The sequence below is a fragment of the Lynx rufus genome, unplaced genomic scaffold (genome assembly GCF_022079265.1).
Source record: "Lynx rufus isolate CCGP_SWC_20201006 ecotype Redwood Valley unplaced genomic scaffold, mLynRuf1.p SCAF_2, whole genome shotgun sequence".
NCBI classification, from domain to species: Eukaryota; Metazoa; Chordata; class Mammalia; order Carnivora; family Felidae; genus Lynx; species Lynx rufus.
Genome location: NW_025814834.1, coordinates 204,435,207 through 204,453,981, shown reverse-complemented (window position 1 = coordinate 204,453,981; position 18,775 = coordinate 204,435,207). Strand labels below are relative to the sequence as shown.

The window sequence follows — 18,775 nt, the reverse complement described above, 5'->3', positions numbered from 1 at the left end:
TTTTCCTTATATTAACCCATTTCTTCATTATTCAACATAAGCAGATGGATGTTTATTTAGGCTAACCCAAAGCACACTTGAGTTGTATCGTTTTGTTTTTTAAATACAATTACAGATTGTCAGCTTCATCCTTTCCATGTCAATTAAAAATTTATATATTTTGGGGGTGCCTGGGTGGCTCAGGTGGTTAAGCATCCAACTTCGGCTCAGGTCACGATCTCGTGGTTCATGAGTTCGAGTCCTGCCTCGTGCTCTGTGCTGACAGCTCAGAGCCTGGAGCCGCTTCGGATTCTGTGTCTCCCTCTCTAGCTCTCTGCCCCTCCCCCACTTGCACACACACACACTCTCTCTCTCTCTCTCTCTCTCTCTCTGTCAAAAATAAACAAACATTAAAAAATGAAATTTTTTCACTGCCCCCAATATGCTCTCCTGAATGCCATGGTGAGCAAGCACAGGGTCATGGAGTGTTGGAAACGAAGAGACTTCCCCTCTTTTCCCGCATGATGAAACGAAGGCCGAGGGAGGTGCTGAGAGCCACCTAGACCATAGGGGCTGTTAACCAAGTGTCCTGCCCAGGGCACCATCCACTCACCAGGGTGAACCCAAGTGGGGGGTCTATCTACTCACCAGGGTGAACCCAAGTTTAAGAGACACTGGGTTTAGTAGGGTTTTGGGTTTTGTTGTTGTTGTTGTTGTTGTTGTTGTTGTTGTTTTACGTCGGGACATCTCAGAGCCTTTAATTAGGCCATGCACACAGTGATGCTCCCAGAGGTACAGGGTTCATATGCAGTGCTTCCTAGACTTATTAACCAAAGATCTGTCACTCGCAAAGCCCCACAGAGAGCCAGTGATCCCCAGACACCCCCAGACACACCAGCACCACCGCACTGCACCTGCTGGAAAGACTGCTCTCGGGATCTGTGTGGCCACACAACCTTGGGGCCATATGCTCCAGCATTCTGCTACCCCTCCTCTGCCTTGCTCTGGAGTTGTTCCCAGGTGAGCCTAGCTAAAGGCGTGTACAGTGCCCTGTTCACCCGAGCACCCCCACGGCCTCCGGCACAGACCCAGAAACCTACAGGGCCTGTTGACTAACAGACGCAAATGCCGTGAGATGGGAATTATCCCGAACCGCTCGTTCAAACTTCAGCAAAGGCCACACGGCACTTCTCTGGGGCAAGCGGTTCAACGCTGAGTATTCTCCACTCTCCTTCTCACCATTCCCTCAAAGAAGCTTCCAGATTCGAGCTAGGAGCCTGAGCGGCTCGCGCCAAGCAACAGCCGTCCCCTGTACGCTCATATGCCTATAGGATACGGAACAGCAGCAGCTCTAACGATAACATTTCTCGTCTAACCCTCACAGAAGCCCTACGAGACGAGACTCTTATCCCCGCTTCATAACAGGGAGACAGGCTCGGAGAGAAGAAAGGGACAGAGCCGTGACTCACGCCCAGGTCTGCTGACTCCGAAGCCTGTCCTCTTACCCACTCTCTTCGTCGGGACAGTAAGGGAAGGTGTGCAGGGGTGCCCTGAGCTGGCCCGGAGGCGGTAAGTCCCTGGTGTTCAGAGCAAGCGTGTTCCTGGAGACTATCCTGCCCCGGTTTTGAGCCCTGGAGCCTGTGAAGGGTCAACCTGCAGAACCCAAGAACCGAAGGGCAGAAGGGACTTCTCCAGTGGATTCCATCTGAGGTCTGGATCCCTTCTCCAGATCCTAAGTCTGGCACGGAAGGTTCATCTCCTGCTCCTCTCCCCCCACCCCATCTCCTTGTCCTGGACTGATGATCAGAGTATATGCCCAATGTTGTCAGTCTCCCGGGTGGCCTGGACGTCTGACCCACTGTGGGTATGAGCCTGACCGCCTGCCTGACCTCTTTGGAGGGGTCTTCTGCAGGTCAGCCCGCCCAGTGGCCAATCCTGCCTGCATAGCACTATACCCGGGTGAGGCCTCAGATGGCGACAGGCAGACTGACCTGGCAGTTAGTTCCAGAAGTTCTAGAACCATCTGAGGAATAAGTAAGCCCTGTGAGCCTTTGAACCTGTTAGGTGAAAGTAATATTAAATGCACCGGATATTAAACATGTTAACACAAATCCTGGTCTTCACTTTTTAAATTTGTGTGAATATTGTCACCTTCTGCACCTGCTACATGCCAAACATATATTATAAAATCTGAAAGCGACACTATGAGGCATGGACTGTCCCCACTTTGCTTCACAGATGAGGCCTTGGAGGTTCAGAGGGCTTAGTACCATGGCCAAGGTCACGCAGCATGAAAACAGCATAGCTGAAGTTCAAATCCAGCAGGTCTGACCAACTCCAAAGTCCGGACTTTCAGCTTATCAGTGCAAAACTCGAACGGCCCCGTGCTGCTGTATATCCTGCTACCCCAGTAGAGATTTTATGTTATAAAAGTAGAATCATGTCGGGGCACCTGGGTGGCTCAGTTGGATGAGCGTCCAACTTTGGCTCAGGTCATGATCTCGTGGTTCGTGAGTTCGAGCCCCGCGTCAGGCTCTGTGCTGACAGCTCAGAGCCTGGATCCTACTTCCAATTCTGTGTATCCCCCTCTCTGTCTCTCTGGCCCTCTCCCGCTCATACTTTGTCTCTCTCTCTCTCAAAAATAAATAAGCATCAAAAATTTTTTAAAAAAAATATAGAATAATGTCAGCACCAGGATAAACACAACATCATGAGGAATGCGGAAAGATCCAGACAGTCCTGAGCCTGATTCCTAGCGGCATTTCAAGTTAGCTGTGTGGACTTGGGCAGCTCCTTAGCTGCCCTGAAGCCTAGCTATGAAGTAAGAATAATAATTCTTGTAACCGGGGTACTACGATGGTTGAATAGGATGCTAAGTTCCTGGTGCATAGTAGTTGCTCAATAAATATCATGCGTTCAGCAAGTATTTCCTGAGCACCTACTATGTCACAAGGGCCCCTGGAGAGTGAGTGACCTGGCGCCATGTTCTGCCAAGCAGTGACACCCCTTCCTTTTCTGCTCCTGTTGGGTCCTTTCCCAGAACCGCCTTTCAAAAGAAAGATCAGAATAATCAGGACTCACGGGAAAGGAGCCTTTTTCAGAATTTTGATGTGGTCATTGGGGTTGTAATAAGCAGGTCCCGGGCCCGTTGATGTCAGTTTTAATCCACGTCCAGTTTTTGATTTAAAACAAGACGTCAATACCTTTGGCGACTGCTTCACGAGGGATTCGTTGATATTATAATGCCCTAAGAAGAAAGACATTTTAAAACAGAGTAAGGAACTCGTCCCACATAAATAAAAAGCAGTACGTTACACCTAAAAATACATTTAATGACTATAAGGTGGTATCACTCCAAGATGGTCAAATGGGAGGGCTGCCTGAAAAATAATACCCTTTATTTTTTATTTATTTTAAATGTTTTCATTTATTTTTGAGACAGAGAGAGACAGAGCTTGAGCGGGGGAGGGGCAGAGAGAGGAAGACACAGAATCTGAAGCAGGCTCCAGGCTCCGAGCTGTCAGCACAGAGCCTGATGCGGGGCTCGAACTCACGGAGCGTGAGATTGTGACCTGAGCTGAAGTCGGATGCTTAACCTACTGAGCCACCCAGGCGCCCCAAAAAATAATACCCTTTGGAGAACATGGGCCATGTGCATCACATACTTAGCTCATTGAATCCTCACAGAAGCCCAGCTACATGGGTAATTGTCACCTCCATTCCAAAAAGGAGGAAATGAAGACTCAGAGATAGTGAATAATTTGCCCCCCACATTTCATCTAACTAGGAAGTAGGCCCAGTTTCCCCCGCTATAAGGTAAGAATAATTCTTCCAACAACAGTAATATTTTAGTTCCAGGCGTATAGTCGTTGTTTAGTAACTATTATGCAATCAACAAATATTTATTGAGCACCTACTACGTGGGCCCAGAGCCACCTGTCTCCAAAGTCCGTGCTTTCCCACTATGCCCTGCTTCAAGAGAGAATAAAATTAACTTGCTTCAAGGAGGAAGAGAATGACCCGGGCTGGGGGGAAGTAAAGGCAGTCTCCCCTAAATTGTCAGAAGCCCTGCCGGTGGGTGCAGGTGTTTTTCAAATGCAAAGCAGCGGTGCAGAGCGAAAGCCTTGAGGACATCTGGACCCACTACTCAGAAATTAAGGGAATTATTCAACATGCAGGAAAAGCTCTAAGTGTAGAGACTCACGTAACAGCAGTAACTGCAGTGTGAGAAGAGCTAAGTGGCCTGAATGTCCAAGGCCAGGGGTACTGTCGTGGGAACAGCAGCCCGACCCGGTAGAATGTGAGCCTGGACACAACAAATACGGAGACCAGAAGCCACACGGCAATGTTTTGGAAAAATAAAGGTGAGTGAAAAAAAGCAAAATAATGCCTAAAATTTCCCATACTATGATGATGTCTAGGTACAAATGGATACATCTGGATAAAAATAGGTGGGGGACACCTGGGTGGCTCAGTCAGTCGAGTGTCATGTCGGAATTCAACTCAGGTCATGATCTCACGGTTCATGGGTTCGAGCCCCGCGTCGGGCTCGCTGCCGTAAGCAAGGAGCCTGCTTCAGGGATCCTCTCTCTCTGCCTCTGCTCTCTCTCTCTCTCAAAAATAAATAAACCTTAAAAAAAAAACAGATGGGAACCCAGAAAAGTGGAAGCGATTACATTAGTGTAATTAGCAATTACAATTACACTATGGGCGGGAAAAATATTTCAAATTTTCTAAACATGGTGAAGTTGACTTTGTTTTCAATAAAAATGTACTTTTCCATTGCAAAAGTACTGAAAACAATATGGTACGTATTAGAAAGATTTTATTTAAATGATAATACCCAGTGGTGGCAAAGGTGAGGAAAAACAGTTACCTCACAGCAGCAGGAGGAAACTAATCCTTCTGCTGAAGAAAAATTTGGCCACCAATGTATAAAAAAAAAAAAAAACCTTAACTATTCTACATGCTTCTGACTTAGCAATTCCGCTTTAAGTAATTAATATAAGGAAATACTCTTGATTTTACACAAGCTGTGAGCTACAAGGATGTTTGCTGCCTCTCTACTTATATTGGTGATCGGTTTAAAACAACCGAAATTTCCAGTAAGAGGCCATTTGTTCCTTAACTTATGGTACGCCATGGGATGGAATACCAAACAGCCATTTCAAAAAATGATATTCTTAGAAGGGTTTTTAATAGTGTGAAAAGATGTTCCCAATATATGCTAAAGTTTTAAAAAAGTTGCTTCAGATTCTGTCTCCCTCACTTTCTCTGGCCCTCCCCTGTTCTCTCTCTCTCTCTCTCTCTCTCTCAAAATAAACATTAGGGGCGCCTGGGTGGCTCAGTCAGTTGAGCGTCCGGCTTCGGCTCAGGTCATGATCTCACGGTTCGTGAGTTCAAGCCCCGCGGTGGGCTCTGTGCTGACCGCTCAGAGCCTGGAGCCTGCTTCACATTCTGTGTCTCCTTCTCTATCTGCCCTGCCCAACTTGAACTTGCTCTCTCTCTCTCTCTCTCTCTCAAAAAATAAACATTAAAAGTTGAAACATCGGGGCGCCTGAGTGGCTCAGTGGGTTGAGCGTCCAACTTCAACTCAGGTCATGATCTCACAGCTTGTGAGTTCAAGCCCCGCGTCGGGCTCTGTGCTGACAGCTCGGAGCCTGAAGCCTGTTTCAGATTCTGTGCGTGTCTCTCTCTGCCCCTGCCCCGCTAATGCTCTGTCTCTGTCTCTCTCTCAAGAATAAACAAACATTAAAAAAAAAATTTTTAAGTAAATGTCCAGTTTGCAGCCTTTATAATATTGGGATATATCTCTCGTATTAGGTTTATTTTTCTCTCATTCATGTGTAAATATGTATACATTTGTATATATGTTGTATAAAATATGTTTTCCCCTCCCACAGAAAGGTTAAAGCAACGTTTGATTATCAAATGCTGAAAAGCAGAAGCAAGAAAAAAACAGGCGCCCGTGATCTTACGGCCCAGAGAGAACCCAGTATAAGCTCTGGTGCATTTCCTTGTGGTCTTTTCCGGAGTGTGGTTGGAAAACCACGTGTTGCTGAGCCCACTGTGCAGATTCGATTCTGCAACCCCCGTTTTTCAAGTGACACTTTAACACAGGTGTTTCCCTTAACTGTAAGAAGCTTCTTCTATTTTGAGGAAAAAGAGAGAGGAGGACATTCCTGATGAGCTTGGCAGATGTAAACTTTAGAAAACCCAAGCAGCAAACGTGTGGAGGTGAGCATTTGGCTCAGAATTGAAGGCGGGCGGGTCCTGGCCCTCCGCCCCTGAGGTAGGGGCCCTCAGAGCTGCTGGGACAGGGGCCCGGCCGGGCCGGGCCGCCAGTCACAGCTCCGCATCTGTTTTCCCCCAGCGGGGGAAGAAGAAACAACCAGAGTTATTTCTGAGAGGTCAGGGCTGTTTGTTTCTCCCAGGAGGGCAGCTCCCCCCAGCAGGTTTCTGAGGCAGCAGGTGTCAATCGGGATGGGCCTGGATTCAGATCACCGATGGGCCCCTGGGCCTGCTTTCGAGGTGTCGTTTTTTGTCTATAAAACGGGGGTCGATGATCGCAGTGGCTCACACCTTCTGAGCACGTGACGGCATGCTGGCCGAACACCCCGCGGCATCTGGACATCATTGGCTGAGAAATGGAGAACCTGTGGCACCCGGTAGGAGCTTCACAGACATTGGTGCCCACCTCTCCCTCTCCTGCTGGGTTGTGGGCTCATGCGGCTGGCTGAGAAGGTGCCCACCTGGGGGGGGGGCGCGATTCGCTGGCAGGGCCTCTGGCCAAACTCCAGGGCTGCCGGCTTTGTTCTGTATAAACAAACAAGGTGGGGCTTTGCCTGTGATGATGCAAGGCCGGGAGCTTTAGCGGGGTTTAGCCTCCTAATTAGGGCTGGTTTTGTTATTCAGCTTCGGACTGATCTTCTCAGCTTTAATCTGGATTTGGTGAAATCTGAAGTGTGCTGCAACTTTATCCACACCCCCCTCCTCCCTGTTCCTCCCCTCAGCTCTGGGGCTCACGGCTCCCTCGGGGCGGGGCGGGGGGGGGGGTCGTCTTCAGGACCCAGCGGGCAGGTGACAAGGGCTCCCGGAATACCAGTGGCAGCATCACCAGACCTCTCTCTGGAAACCTCTGGCTGAGGCTGGAAGTGGGGAGCGGGTCTGAGCGAACAGACCTCTCCCAGCCCAGGGAGGAAGACGCCTGCAGGCCCCCTCTTGGGGCAGTTCCAGAAGTCACGAGGGGCTCACAGGGGCAGCAGCCTCCTCAGTCAGACACCTCTGGACTTAGGCCTGCCATGTGTTAGCTGCATGACACCAAGCAGGTCACGTCCACTCTCGGAGCCCCCTCTCCTCACCTGAAATGCGGGCCCACGAGGAAGACAGGTGTGTGAGGGCTGCACAGAAAATACTTAGCACCGAGTAGGTGCTCAGTAAACGGAGCTACTGTCCATCGGTCAGTGACTAGTTGATGAAGTCAGCTCTGGGCTCAGGAGGAAAGGAAGGATCTGGACACTCAGTGCATTGGGGGCCCGTTGGCCCGGGATGGCACCTGGGGGGTGTGAGCGTGCACACTTCTGAGGCGAGAAGCCGCTTCCCCAGCTGGCTGCCCAGGGAAGCTGCGCCCGGTCCTGAAAGGGGAGGCCAGCGAAGCTGCTCTGGGGGTCATTTCCGGAGCAGCCCTTCTCCCCGGAAGGGGGAGACCCCGCCTTCTCCCCAGCCTTCTCCTTTTCAACACCTGCTCAACATCCCCTTTCCCCCAAAGCCTAACTCCTTCCGAAGAGACTCCCTCCGGAGCAGTGGTGCCCTGCGGAGCAGATCTGGTCCATTAACCCTTAGGTCAAGGCCAGTGCAAGGTGGCTGCTTACCTGGGGCAGGTCCTGTGTCAGTGATAGTGAAAAATCCTCTCTGGGTTTTGGACATAAACCCGGCTCGGGCACAGACGTTGTTTCTTTGCTTGCAGCAAGAGACAGAGGCCTGGGGACAGGGGAGAAAACAAGCATGGTGTGCCCAATGCCTTCCCTTTCTTTCTCTTTGTCATCAAGCCCAGACAAGGGGCACACTGGGGCAAAAAAAAAAGGAAAGAAAAAGAAAAAAAAAATCTGATTTAAGCCTGTCCTCACAAAATGAACTGACGTGAATGGAAAAGGTCCCAGTGCCTTTTCCGTCGCCTCAGCTAGAGCGGTCCGCGAGTTTGTGACCACCCTCAGGTGTCTGGTCACCCAACATGGTGCAGAGGACCGTGCCCGGAAGAGAACCCGAAGACCTGGCTGCCAGGCCCGCGTCTGCCCCACACGGGGCATGATTCTGCACGAGGTGTTCAATTTCTCTGAACTTGGGTTTTCTCACCTGTAAAGCAGCCCCGATAATCCCTGCTCTACTCGATGGAGTTTATGCTGGTGACAGACTTCGTCTATAGGACGGGGATTTTTCTGTAAGTCTGTGACACCACACATGCACGTTATTTTCATAATTTTTTCTGTGCCTTTCGTTCCTTTCAATACACTTAGTCCTACATATCTCCACCCTGATTCCGTACTGTTCAAACAGTCCTTCTATAAACGCAGGATTTGGGGCACACCAGGGCGTCATGTAATTTAAGATTACGATCAGATTTACAACGCTCCCTTGTCCTGACTTTTCTGGACCGACCAGAAATCAAGCATTTTGACTGACCCATGCAATATACAGTGTGCACAGCACTCTAAAAATAACGGGGGGGGGGGGGGAAGAACACTGAGATCATTCTTCTGTGATACGTGAATCATAAATATTTTAAATGCCAATTGGCAGTCAGTCCCCTGTATTCATTAGATAAAGGTGCAATAAAAATCGGATATGCCATGACCGGGCCTATTTACTGAACAAGTGAAACTATGTGCTGGGGCCCCGATGGTTTGATTTTCCGAGATACTCCTTTGCCAAAAAAATGTTTCGCGAGAAATGCAGATGGCATTTCGATTTTGTGTTTACAAAGGCGGAGGAATTTAGCTTTTCCCGGGGTCCTAATGGCTAGAATGCATGCAGGGAGGACAAACAAAAACATCGGGTGGAGAGGCTAATTACTGGACAGAGGGCCAGGAGCCAGGCTGCCTGGAGAGGAAGTAATCACACGGTACCACGAAAAAGGAGCCGAATAGAGAGGTGGGGGGATCGTGGTAAGCAGAGGGGAAGAGAGGCCCCGACAGACCTCACTGCACCGTGTGGCTAACAGGATTAGCGCATTTCTGCCTCTAGCCAGTTGACTCAACCATTGTTCTCCGGGTCTGAAAAAAGCCTCCTGTAGACAAAACACGATCTCGGCCTTATTCCTCACCCAGACAGAAAAACAACTGAAAAAGGGAGCATTTTTGTCTACCCTGAGTGTGTGTCACTGGAAGATTTCACCATTAGACGAGGAAAACAGTCCACTCCACTAGCAGGTTGGGGGGGAAAAGAAAAAATGAAACAGGTTTATTGTATTACCAGGGGGCAAAAAATCCAAGATACAGTGGAGTAGAAAATGCACGTGTACTGTGGATAACGTAATCCTAATGCTGGAAGTAGGGATGGGGGAGGAAGAGAATATGAACGAAACTGCACCTGTTTTGAATGGCGGTTTGCTTCAGAGAGCGGAATCACAAGAGACTTCTACTTTCCTAGCTCAAGCATTTCTATAATGCTCGAATATGTTTTATGAGGAGCATGGATGCTTTTCACAGTCACATTAAAACCATAATCAACAAAAAAACATGCACTTGAAATGGATCCATTGGCAGAAGGTCCGAGCTCTGTCTTGGGAAGCGGTCTTTTCTAGATGAGCAGCTCTACGCTACCGGGGGTAATTCCTTCAATGTCATAAACACTTATCGCCAAGTGCTTGGCATGCCAGGCCCTGCACGGGGCACCGGAGATGTGAAGTGAAGGAGCACCCAGTGGGCTGGGGAGGCAGGTGTGTGAAACACTAAGTACCTGTCTCAGGAATGGCAAAGGCATTTTGCGGTGGCCAAGAACCTTTATTACCACTTTCTTGGACCGGGCCTTGACCTCTCTCCTGTTAGTGTAAGAGCCTTCTAACTGGTTTTTCAAAAGCCACTCCTCGCCCACACCATGGTCCCTTCTCCATATGGCTGCTGGAGGGAGCTTTTTAAAAAAGTACATCAGATGATGTCATCTCACACCCCCTCACCGCCCCCCCTCCAAAGTCTTCCCACAGAGAATAAAATTAAAGATCCCTCCCAGGGTCTTTAGGGTCCTGAGTGAACTGGCCCCTGCCTATCTGTCTGGCTTCCCCTTCTCCCCTCTCCTCCTAGCTAATGCTACTCTAGCCACCTTCTTGTAGTTCCCAGAGCTAAGCTGCTTGCTGTCTCAGGACCTTTGCACATGCTGTTCCCTCAACTCTGCCTCTCCCTTCGGTCCTCGGGTCAGCCTCAGAGCCTTCTCTGACCACCCAATCTAACCCAATCTGAAGTACATGATACTGCCGACCCCTTATGTTCTCTACATATTCTCTCCCTCAGCCTCTGTTTGTCTTTCTCAAAGCTGGCCACAATGTGTAATTATTTTGCTTCCCTGTTTCCTAGTTTTGTCTCGAGTTCCCCCACCAGAATCTGAGCTGGATCACTGGTCTGGCACGGAGGAGCCACAGAACCCATGAAGGGAGAGGGCTAACTGATCACCCTCCAGCTGTATACCTCAGTCCTCTCCCCGTGCTCACTGATGTGCAAATGGTCCCTTCGAGTGGGGTGACTTTGGGCAAATCCCTTCCCCTCTCCGAGCACCAGCTTCCTCTTCTGTGAATTGAAGATAACCCACTTCATGGATTCTTGTGAATATTAAATAAGAATGAATCCATAATGCTTAGAATGGCACAGGGGGGGCGCCTGGGTGGCGCAGTCGGTTAAGCGGCCGACTTCAGCCAGGTCACGATCTCGCGGTCCGGGAGTTCGAGCCCCGCGTCAGGCTCTGGGCTGATGGCTCAGAGCCTGGAGCCTGTTTCTGATTCTGTGTCTCCCTCTCTCTCTGCCCCTCCCCCCGTTCATGCTCTGTCTCTCTCTGTCTCAAAAATAAATAAACGTTAAAAAAAAAATTAAAAAAAAAAAAAAAAGAATGGCACAGGGGCCTTGAAAAGGATTTCATCATCATCATCATCATTTTCAGGCTCTGATTAACCCAAGGGAAGACTGTCCAGAGCTATACCACCCAACTGGGTAGCCACTGGCTATCAGCACCAAAAACATGGCTGGTCTGGATTAAGATGTGCTGAAAATATAAAATACACACTGAATTATAAAGACTTAGATGGAAAGAATGTAAAACATTAATTATTTTTACTTATAATTATATGTAATTATAATAAAATTTATAATCAGGGATGCCTGGGTGGCTCGTCGGTTAAGCGTCCGACTTCAGCTCAGGTCATGATCTCGCGGTCCGTGAGTTGGAGCCCCGCGTCGGGCTCTGTGCTGACCGCTCAGAGCCTGGAGCCTGTTTCAGATTCTGTGTCTCCCTCTCTCTCTCTGCCCCTCCCCCGCTCATGCTCTGTCTCTCTCTGTCTCAAAAATAAATAAACATTAAAACATTTTTTTAATATTTATAAAAAATAAAAATAAAACTTAAAATCAATAATTTTATATTGATTTGATGTTGAAATAATGTTTTGAATATACTGAGTTAAATAGAATATGCTATTAAAATTTTTTCACCTATGCCTTTTTACCTTTCAATGCGGCTACTGGGAAAATTTAAATGATGTATGTGGCTCCCATTATATTTCTATTGAACAGTGCTGGCCTCACAGGCATATATTGCTTTGAGCACATTACAATTGATTTGACCACTCACAGAAGGTGGGCAGGGGCCTTGTAGTCAGAAAAACAAGTATTACTTGAAAGTGTTATAAAAGAAAAAGGAGGGGCGCCTGGGTGGCTCAGTCGGTTAAGCATCGGGCTCTCGATTTCCGCTGAGGTCATGATCTCACCATTTGTGAGACGGAGCCCCTTGGTCAGGCTCTGTGCTGACAGTGGAGAGGAATTCTCTCTCCCTCTCTTTCTGCCCCTCCCTTGCTCTCACTCTCTCTCTCTCTCTCTCTCTCAAAATAAATAAATATTTTAAAAAGGACATTAAAGATGAAGTATTCTAAGACCAAAACATTTTGCAGCATGGCATAGTGATATTAATACCTTATGTACAATTCACGTCTTATGTTCTCACACTTGATGTCTCATTTGCTTTTTATAATAACCCCGTAGGGCAAGTATAATTGATTCCATTTTACAGCTGAGGCTCAAGAAGTGACGTGACTTCCCCAGAGACAGTTCTGCTGATCTCCATGTATAGTGGAACCCTGTGCGCCCAGGGCTGTGCCAAGCACTCAGCATCCATGACCTAATTTAACATTTGCATTAATACTACGAAGTGGACATGTGTCCCCATTTTACAGATCAACAAACTGAGTCCCGAGAGCTGAAGGGACTTGCCCAGAGCCACACAGAAAGTGGCAGAGGGGACATTTGAACCTGGCTCCATCTCTGAACCATTAATCATACCGTTCTGCCTCCGTGACTACATAGTAGGGCATTACTGTTAAAAAAAAAAAAACAATTTCTGATATGGAAATATCAGGTGGAAAATAAGGTGCTAAATACCTATTGTCACAGATGAGAAAACTGCCCCAGAAAGATTCTAGGGCAGGAGTGATGACCGTGTTTTCCAGGGACTGGTCTTCCCACTGCTCTGCCCTGACCTCCAGGGTTGCTCACATCTTTCTCCAGGTTCTGCAAATTCTCTCTAAAGGCCTTGCCCAGCTTCATGTACCCACTGGGCAGTCAACAAATACTAACTGATTTACTAATTGCATTAAAATGATATTTCCCAAAGCGTCGTCCCCCGAAGCATCGTCCCCCCCCCTTCATTTATTTTAGTAAAGCATTCATTCGATACATATTTAACAAGCATACCCAACATCTTACATTGTAATGGTTTGGTGCAGGAGTTTCAGATTTGAGGGCTTTCGCAAAACTTGGCAACTGAAACATGCTGGAACAGGAATTACTGAAGTCTTTCTTCGAAACAAAATGTGATGGGATAGTGTACGCGTTAGCTGCAGGGTATTTAGAAATGATGGTGTCCAGTCGGGCACGCTGTAAGGGGAAAGCCAAAGGCATCAGCAGTCTTACATAATCTGGGGGCCCCAAAGGACAGACGTCAAGGGGACGATGCCCAGCATTACGTCTAAAAGCAGTTTGTAAAAGCTGAAACTCTAGCCGGTAACAACGATAAACTGACCTCAGGCTTTGAGGATTTGCTCTTGGAGGATGCGAGTTCTGGCCTGTTTTAACTTCTGTAAACTAACTCAAGTTATTCATCTTATATTTGGGACTTGGCAAAAATAATGTTGCCATAAATGCATTGCCACCCAATCCCATTTCAGGCCACTTATACTTGACTCATCAGCTGTTGGGTAATTTATATGATGGGAAGCTTTCGACTTTCTTCCTCCAGCCAAGGCTTTCCTTCTGAGTAAAACCCCACGTCTTACTTCTAAGATTAAGTAATCTGAATTGCTCAAATAACAAGTTTGCTTCTAATGTCTTAAAGGCACAAGGGTCCATGGGGCTTGCTGTCCACCTGTGCCTCCGATCCCTCACCTAATGGCTGATTTCAAAAAACCCTACAATATCTTTCTGTTTCAGTAGAACTGATCCTACTCCTTCCAGGAAGCCACAATAAACTATTCTCAGTTAAAAAAAAAAAAAAAAACCACAAAAACAAACAGAATCAATGTTTGCCAAATGAAAAGGGGCAAAAGCCATAGAAACTAGGTGATAACATCACTTTACCCTAGGATGCTATGGCAAGTATTGGAGTCTGATAAAACAAACGAAAAAATTCTCATTATTTTATGGTTAAAAGCTTGAGAACACTGCTCTGGGTTTTCCTCAGCGGGATAGGGGTCACTGCCTATACAAGCACAGCGAGTGGGTGAGGCTGTGGGAAGGCACGAACCCCCACCCCCACCAACTTCTCACCCTTGCTCGGTTGCAGTGGGTCCCAACATTCAGTCTATGGACCACCGATGGTACGTGGGTGGATGTGCTCCCAGGGGCAAGAATGTTCTTGTCCAGAGTCCCAGCTGTTCAGAGTCGAGCCTGGGTTCAAGTCCCAAGTCGGCCTCCCCCTGTATCCGGATTCACTGATGTTCCCAGAAGGAAGGTCACCCCAGCCCTGTATGCACTTTGCCTTTGAGTTTTGGGCAATAGTTAACTGAGTACTTTCCACGGGTTGTTGCATTTAATCCTCATGAAAAACCTGGGGAGTGGTTATTGTGATTATCCCGAATCTACAGATGAGGAGACTGGACTTTCTCCATCAGATGAGGAGTGGAACCAACATTATCACCCAGGCAGTCTGCCCCTACTATATGGTATGGATTAGATACCTCATTCTTTTTTTTTTTTTTAATGTTTATTTTTTTATTTTTATTATTTTTTTTAATGTTTATTTTTGAGACAGAGAGAGACAGAGCATGAACGGGGGAGGGGCAGAGAGAGAGGGAGACACAGAATCGGAAGCAGGCTCCAGGCTCTGAGCCGTCCACCCAGAGCTCGACGCGGGGCTCGAACTCAGGACCGCGAGATCGTGACCTGAGCTGAAGTCGGACGCTTAACCGACTGAGCCACCCAGGCGCCCCAATGTTTATTTATTTTTGAGAAAGAGCAAGTGGGGGAGGGGCAGAGAGAGAGGGAGACAGAGGATCCAAAGTGGACTCTGCGCTGACAGCAAGTCCTACGTGGGGCTCGAGCTCACAAACCGTGAGGTCATGACCTGCACCAAAGTCGGACGCTCAACCGACAGAGCCACCCAGGCGCCCCTAGATGTCTCATTTTAAAGAGGAATGGGTCACAAGGAATAAAGCAATACACGTTTTCATTTACAAGCTGGCCAGCCGATAAATGACTGTGGAAGGTTCTAGTTCAAGAAGAATCGCTATGCTCTCTCTCCTCTGCCCACTAGGCTAGGCACATCTTTCCTCTTTCCTCTTCACTCCAAAGGAAGAGGGTGGGAAGGTGAAACCCTCCCTGGTGGTACTGTCTGTAGCATTGCCATCCTGAGTCACTCAACAGATTAGGCAAGAGCGTTTTTCTAAAGCACTATTTCCCAAAGTGTTTCTTGGCACGCGAGGTGCATAAGGTAAGTGAGTGTTGGCGGTCGCAGCAGCAGGGGGAGAGTCCCAGAGCCAAGTAAACTTGAGAGGGTCTCACAGCATCTTCCCATTTTGAAGATTCACAATACCCGCCGCCATATTAAGTGCCCTGAGAAGTCCTACAATAAAGAAGCCTAGGGGCGCCTGGGTGGCGCAGTCGGTTAAGCGTCCGACTTCAGCCAGGTCACGATCTCGCGGTCCGTGAGTTCGAGCCCCGCGTCAGGCTCTGGGCTGATGGCTCGGAGCCTGGAGCCTGTTTCCGATTCTGTGTCTCCCTCTCTCTCTGCCCCTCCCCCGTTCATGCTCTGTCTCTCTCTGTCCCAAAAATAAATAAAAAAAAAAAAAAAAAAAAAAATTTAAAAAAAAAAAAAAAAAAAAAGAAGCCTAACTATATTTAAGTAGGCCTTCCAGAACCACTCCTGCCACCATGCAAATACAGAAAGGCCACGGAAGTCTCCTCCCACCAGACTGACTGCTGTGTCATGAATAATTCTGGAACAAAGATTTAGAATATGCTAATGAAGCTCTTTAAATTACTTGGACTTAGAGAGAGCCCAGGTCCCCTCCAAAGGTTGGGTGTAGTGGTTCCAGCAACCATCAGGAAGTTTCTAGAATTTATAGATCCACAGAGTGTTTTGGTCAGCCTCACCTACAATCTCGCTCCTCCTGGCCAGACCGGGGTCAGTCAGGCAGATCTTTCTCTGACAAGGGCTGCTTTTAATTCCTTCAGAGTCTTCAGATCCGGAAAAGGAGGAGGTAACTAACAGATGTGAAAGTTACCAAGTGGGGGGCAGAGGCAGGAAATTCGCATCCGTGCAGAAAGCTAGGTGAGATGTGGGATCTCCTAATAGATCTCCCCCAGCCACTGCCGGCTGCTTCCAGGAACCCAAATGTCTATAAAAAGAAATTCCCATATCCATCAAATCGGGGAGGGGAAGCCGGCACCACTCAACAGCCTGCGTTCTTTTTGGGTTTGGTCTGAATGTTTTAAAGACCCGACAGGCGTGATTCGATTCTGTAACACTCCGACCTTCCCTTGGGCCTCTTCTCCTCCAGACGGCCCAGCCTCGTCGTTTGGAAAGTTACTGCACGCAAAGCCTAGTCGGGAGGAACTGACCGGCCACGAACGTCTCAGAGAAAACCTAGGTGTTGCAGGAGCTATTGTTTGTGACTCAGGTGGTAACACTCATGATATTTAGCATGTTTACAATGCTCCCAGTTTCAAAGAGTATTTTGCTCATTGCAATTTGCCCAGAGCCTCCAGGGAGTCTCCACTTTTATGAGGCAACTGGGACACAGAAGGGTGACGTGCTTGAGGCCACGTCGAGCATCCACAGCTGAGTCAGGATCAGGTCTTCAGTCTTGTCTCCGGTGCCAGAGCCTCGTGAGGTGGCATTTCTGTTGCAGATTACTTTCAGGTCTCTTTGTTTGCAGGGCGTGGTTCCTCTGTAAGCTCACTGGGGGCATGTGTGACTTCAAGGGCTTTGCTGATGGGGAGCTAGCTCCAAAGTCAACTCGCTCCTTGAGTACTCACCTCTGCCAAACTCAAATTCCAGTAAGTGGCTGCATTCAGTGTGTCTTAAATGGACCCTTTGTGTGGTGTTTTCTTTGTTTTTTTTTTTTTAAATCCATTCCAGTGTCAGGCATTATAATACATCTTTTCAAGAGATAATTAAAAAAAAATTTTTTTAATGTTTATTTTTGAGAGAGAGAGAGAGGGGGAGAGACAGAGCACAAGCAGGGGAGGGGCAGAGAGAGAGGGAGACATAGAATCCGAAGCAGGCTCCGGGCTCTGAGCTGTCAGCACAGAGCCCGACACGGGGCTCAAACCCTCGAACCACGAGATGGTGACCTGAGCTGAAGTCGGATGCTCAACCGACTGGGCCACCCAAGTGCTCCTTGAGGTATTTTAATATTTAAAGGGACAGATGGCATACATGTTTTGTTGATGCAAGTTTGGGTTTGCTTTCTTTTTCACTTTCCTACCTCAGCCGGTCTTACCCTAGTTTGGCCCTTTTCCCTTGCTATATCTATTCTTCTTGCCAATTTACAAAGATTCGAATAAAGAACAAGAGAATCCTGCCCAAGTCTGTTCAGGGACATTGGCCCTTCATAGAGTTCCTTGATTCTTAGAGCCATCCACCAACATAAAGACCCTCATTGCACAAAGAAGGGAAATAGGGAGGGGAGGACGATCGCTGCATTTCAGGCCTGCTGCCTGCTTTCTTTCTGCCCCCATCAGATTTCTCAATATCTTGAATAACCCAATGAGATCAAGCGGTGTAAAACCTCATATTAGAGTGAGATCTTTTCCCCGGAACCTAAAAATCTCAGGAAAACATCTGCTTAGTCCACTCCGTGATGACAGAATTGATGGTGGATGATCAGGTCCTGAATCTCCCTCTGGCCTCTCTTCCCACTCTGGCAACGTCTAGCAGGGGAGGGGAATTACTTAAAGACACAGGCTCTAATTTACTTGCGTGACACGTGAGGTGGCAGTTATGCTCCTAATTAGAACCACGGCATTTGGAGAGAAGGGACCAGATGACCAACACATGTTTATGCAAGGAGCAAAGGAAATTACTGATCCCGCTAGTGGCCTCACTCAAGGAGGGGGTTCTCACCATAGAGGGAAAAGTGCACGTCCCTTTCTTAGACAGCGAGACACTGTTGAACACCGGAGATTGGTGAATGACATCGTAGAAGCCAGGACCCGGGATATTATCCTGAAAGGGAGAGAACGTGGTGTCACTGGGATCCACTCATTTCCACTGTGCTCTTCTGCGAGCTTTACATCCATTACATCCACGCTAAGCCTCAGTGTAACCCTCCAGGATGGCACCACCACTTTCCCGGTGACGGCTCGGCTCTACCGTTTCCTAGCCTGCCCAGTCACTGTCTCAGTGACCAAGCGCTGGGGTTGGAATTCCAGCCCAGTTCTGGGACCCCCAAAGCCCCGACTCTCTCCCTCCACCATGCTGCCCTGCGTTCCAGAAGAAGGCTATTGTTTTGTCACGCCATTAGAGAAGTGAGCACAAGACGGGATGCTAAGTACGGCTGGTGCGTGAGTCAGCGTGTGCTGATTGGGTCCGCCAAACCCAAGGTGAGGGACCGATGACCGCTGTCACGTTAACCGCACCCACCTGACTCAGCTTCCTCCTCAGCCTTTCAGAGGAGAAAGCAGGGAGCGTTTCTGTTTACAGAGCAAAACGAAACAAAAACAACCTTCCTCCCAAACAAGTCCCTTTCTAATTCTCAAACAAAAGGAGGCAGGCTCACGAGGCTCAAATGCTAAACGACGGAGGTATGAGAGAGAGGAATAAACAAACGCTTGATTTCTAAGCTCATTTCTGCTTTTGCAGCTAATTGGACTTTCGGCTCATTTCCCAGGCAAGTTACCAGGGGGAAGTATATGCTGACGGAAGTTGGCCAAGCAAGTGGCATGAAATGAAAAGGATGTTCCGTTGTCTTGAGAGTTTACCGGGTGCCTACTCGATGCCACAAGCTTTTCAAAGGTTGCTTCATTTAATCCTCTGACAAGGAAGGGGCTACTGTCCCCATTTTACAGGTGGAGACACCGAGGCACGTGGGGACGCATTTATCCAACAC

At 48.2% G+C, this 18,775-nt stretch overlaps 1 protein-coding gene across 1 annotated transcript in view; it reads right to left on the bottom strand.

Annotated features, from left to right (window-relative positions):
- Positions 1–18,775, bottom strand: part of STPG1 (sperm tail PG-rich repeat containing 1) — a 54,009-nt gene that overhangs the window by 9,126 nt on the left and 26,108 nt on the right. The window contains exons 4-8 of the mRNA XM_047085391.1: positions 17,791–17,892; positions 12,933–13,103; positions 7,851–7,959; positions 3,061–3,226; positions 1,971–2,036 (exon numbers count right to left, since the gene is read on the bottom strand). Coding sequence (XP_046941347.1) covers positions 1,971–2,036; positions 3,061–3,226; positions 7,851–7,959; positions 12,933–13,103; positions 17,791–17,892 — 614 coding nt within the window. The remainder of the gene's footprint in view (positions 1–1,970; positions 2,037–3,060; positions 3,227–7,850; positions 7,960–12,932; positions 13,104–17,790; positions 17,893–18,775) is intronic.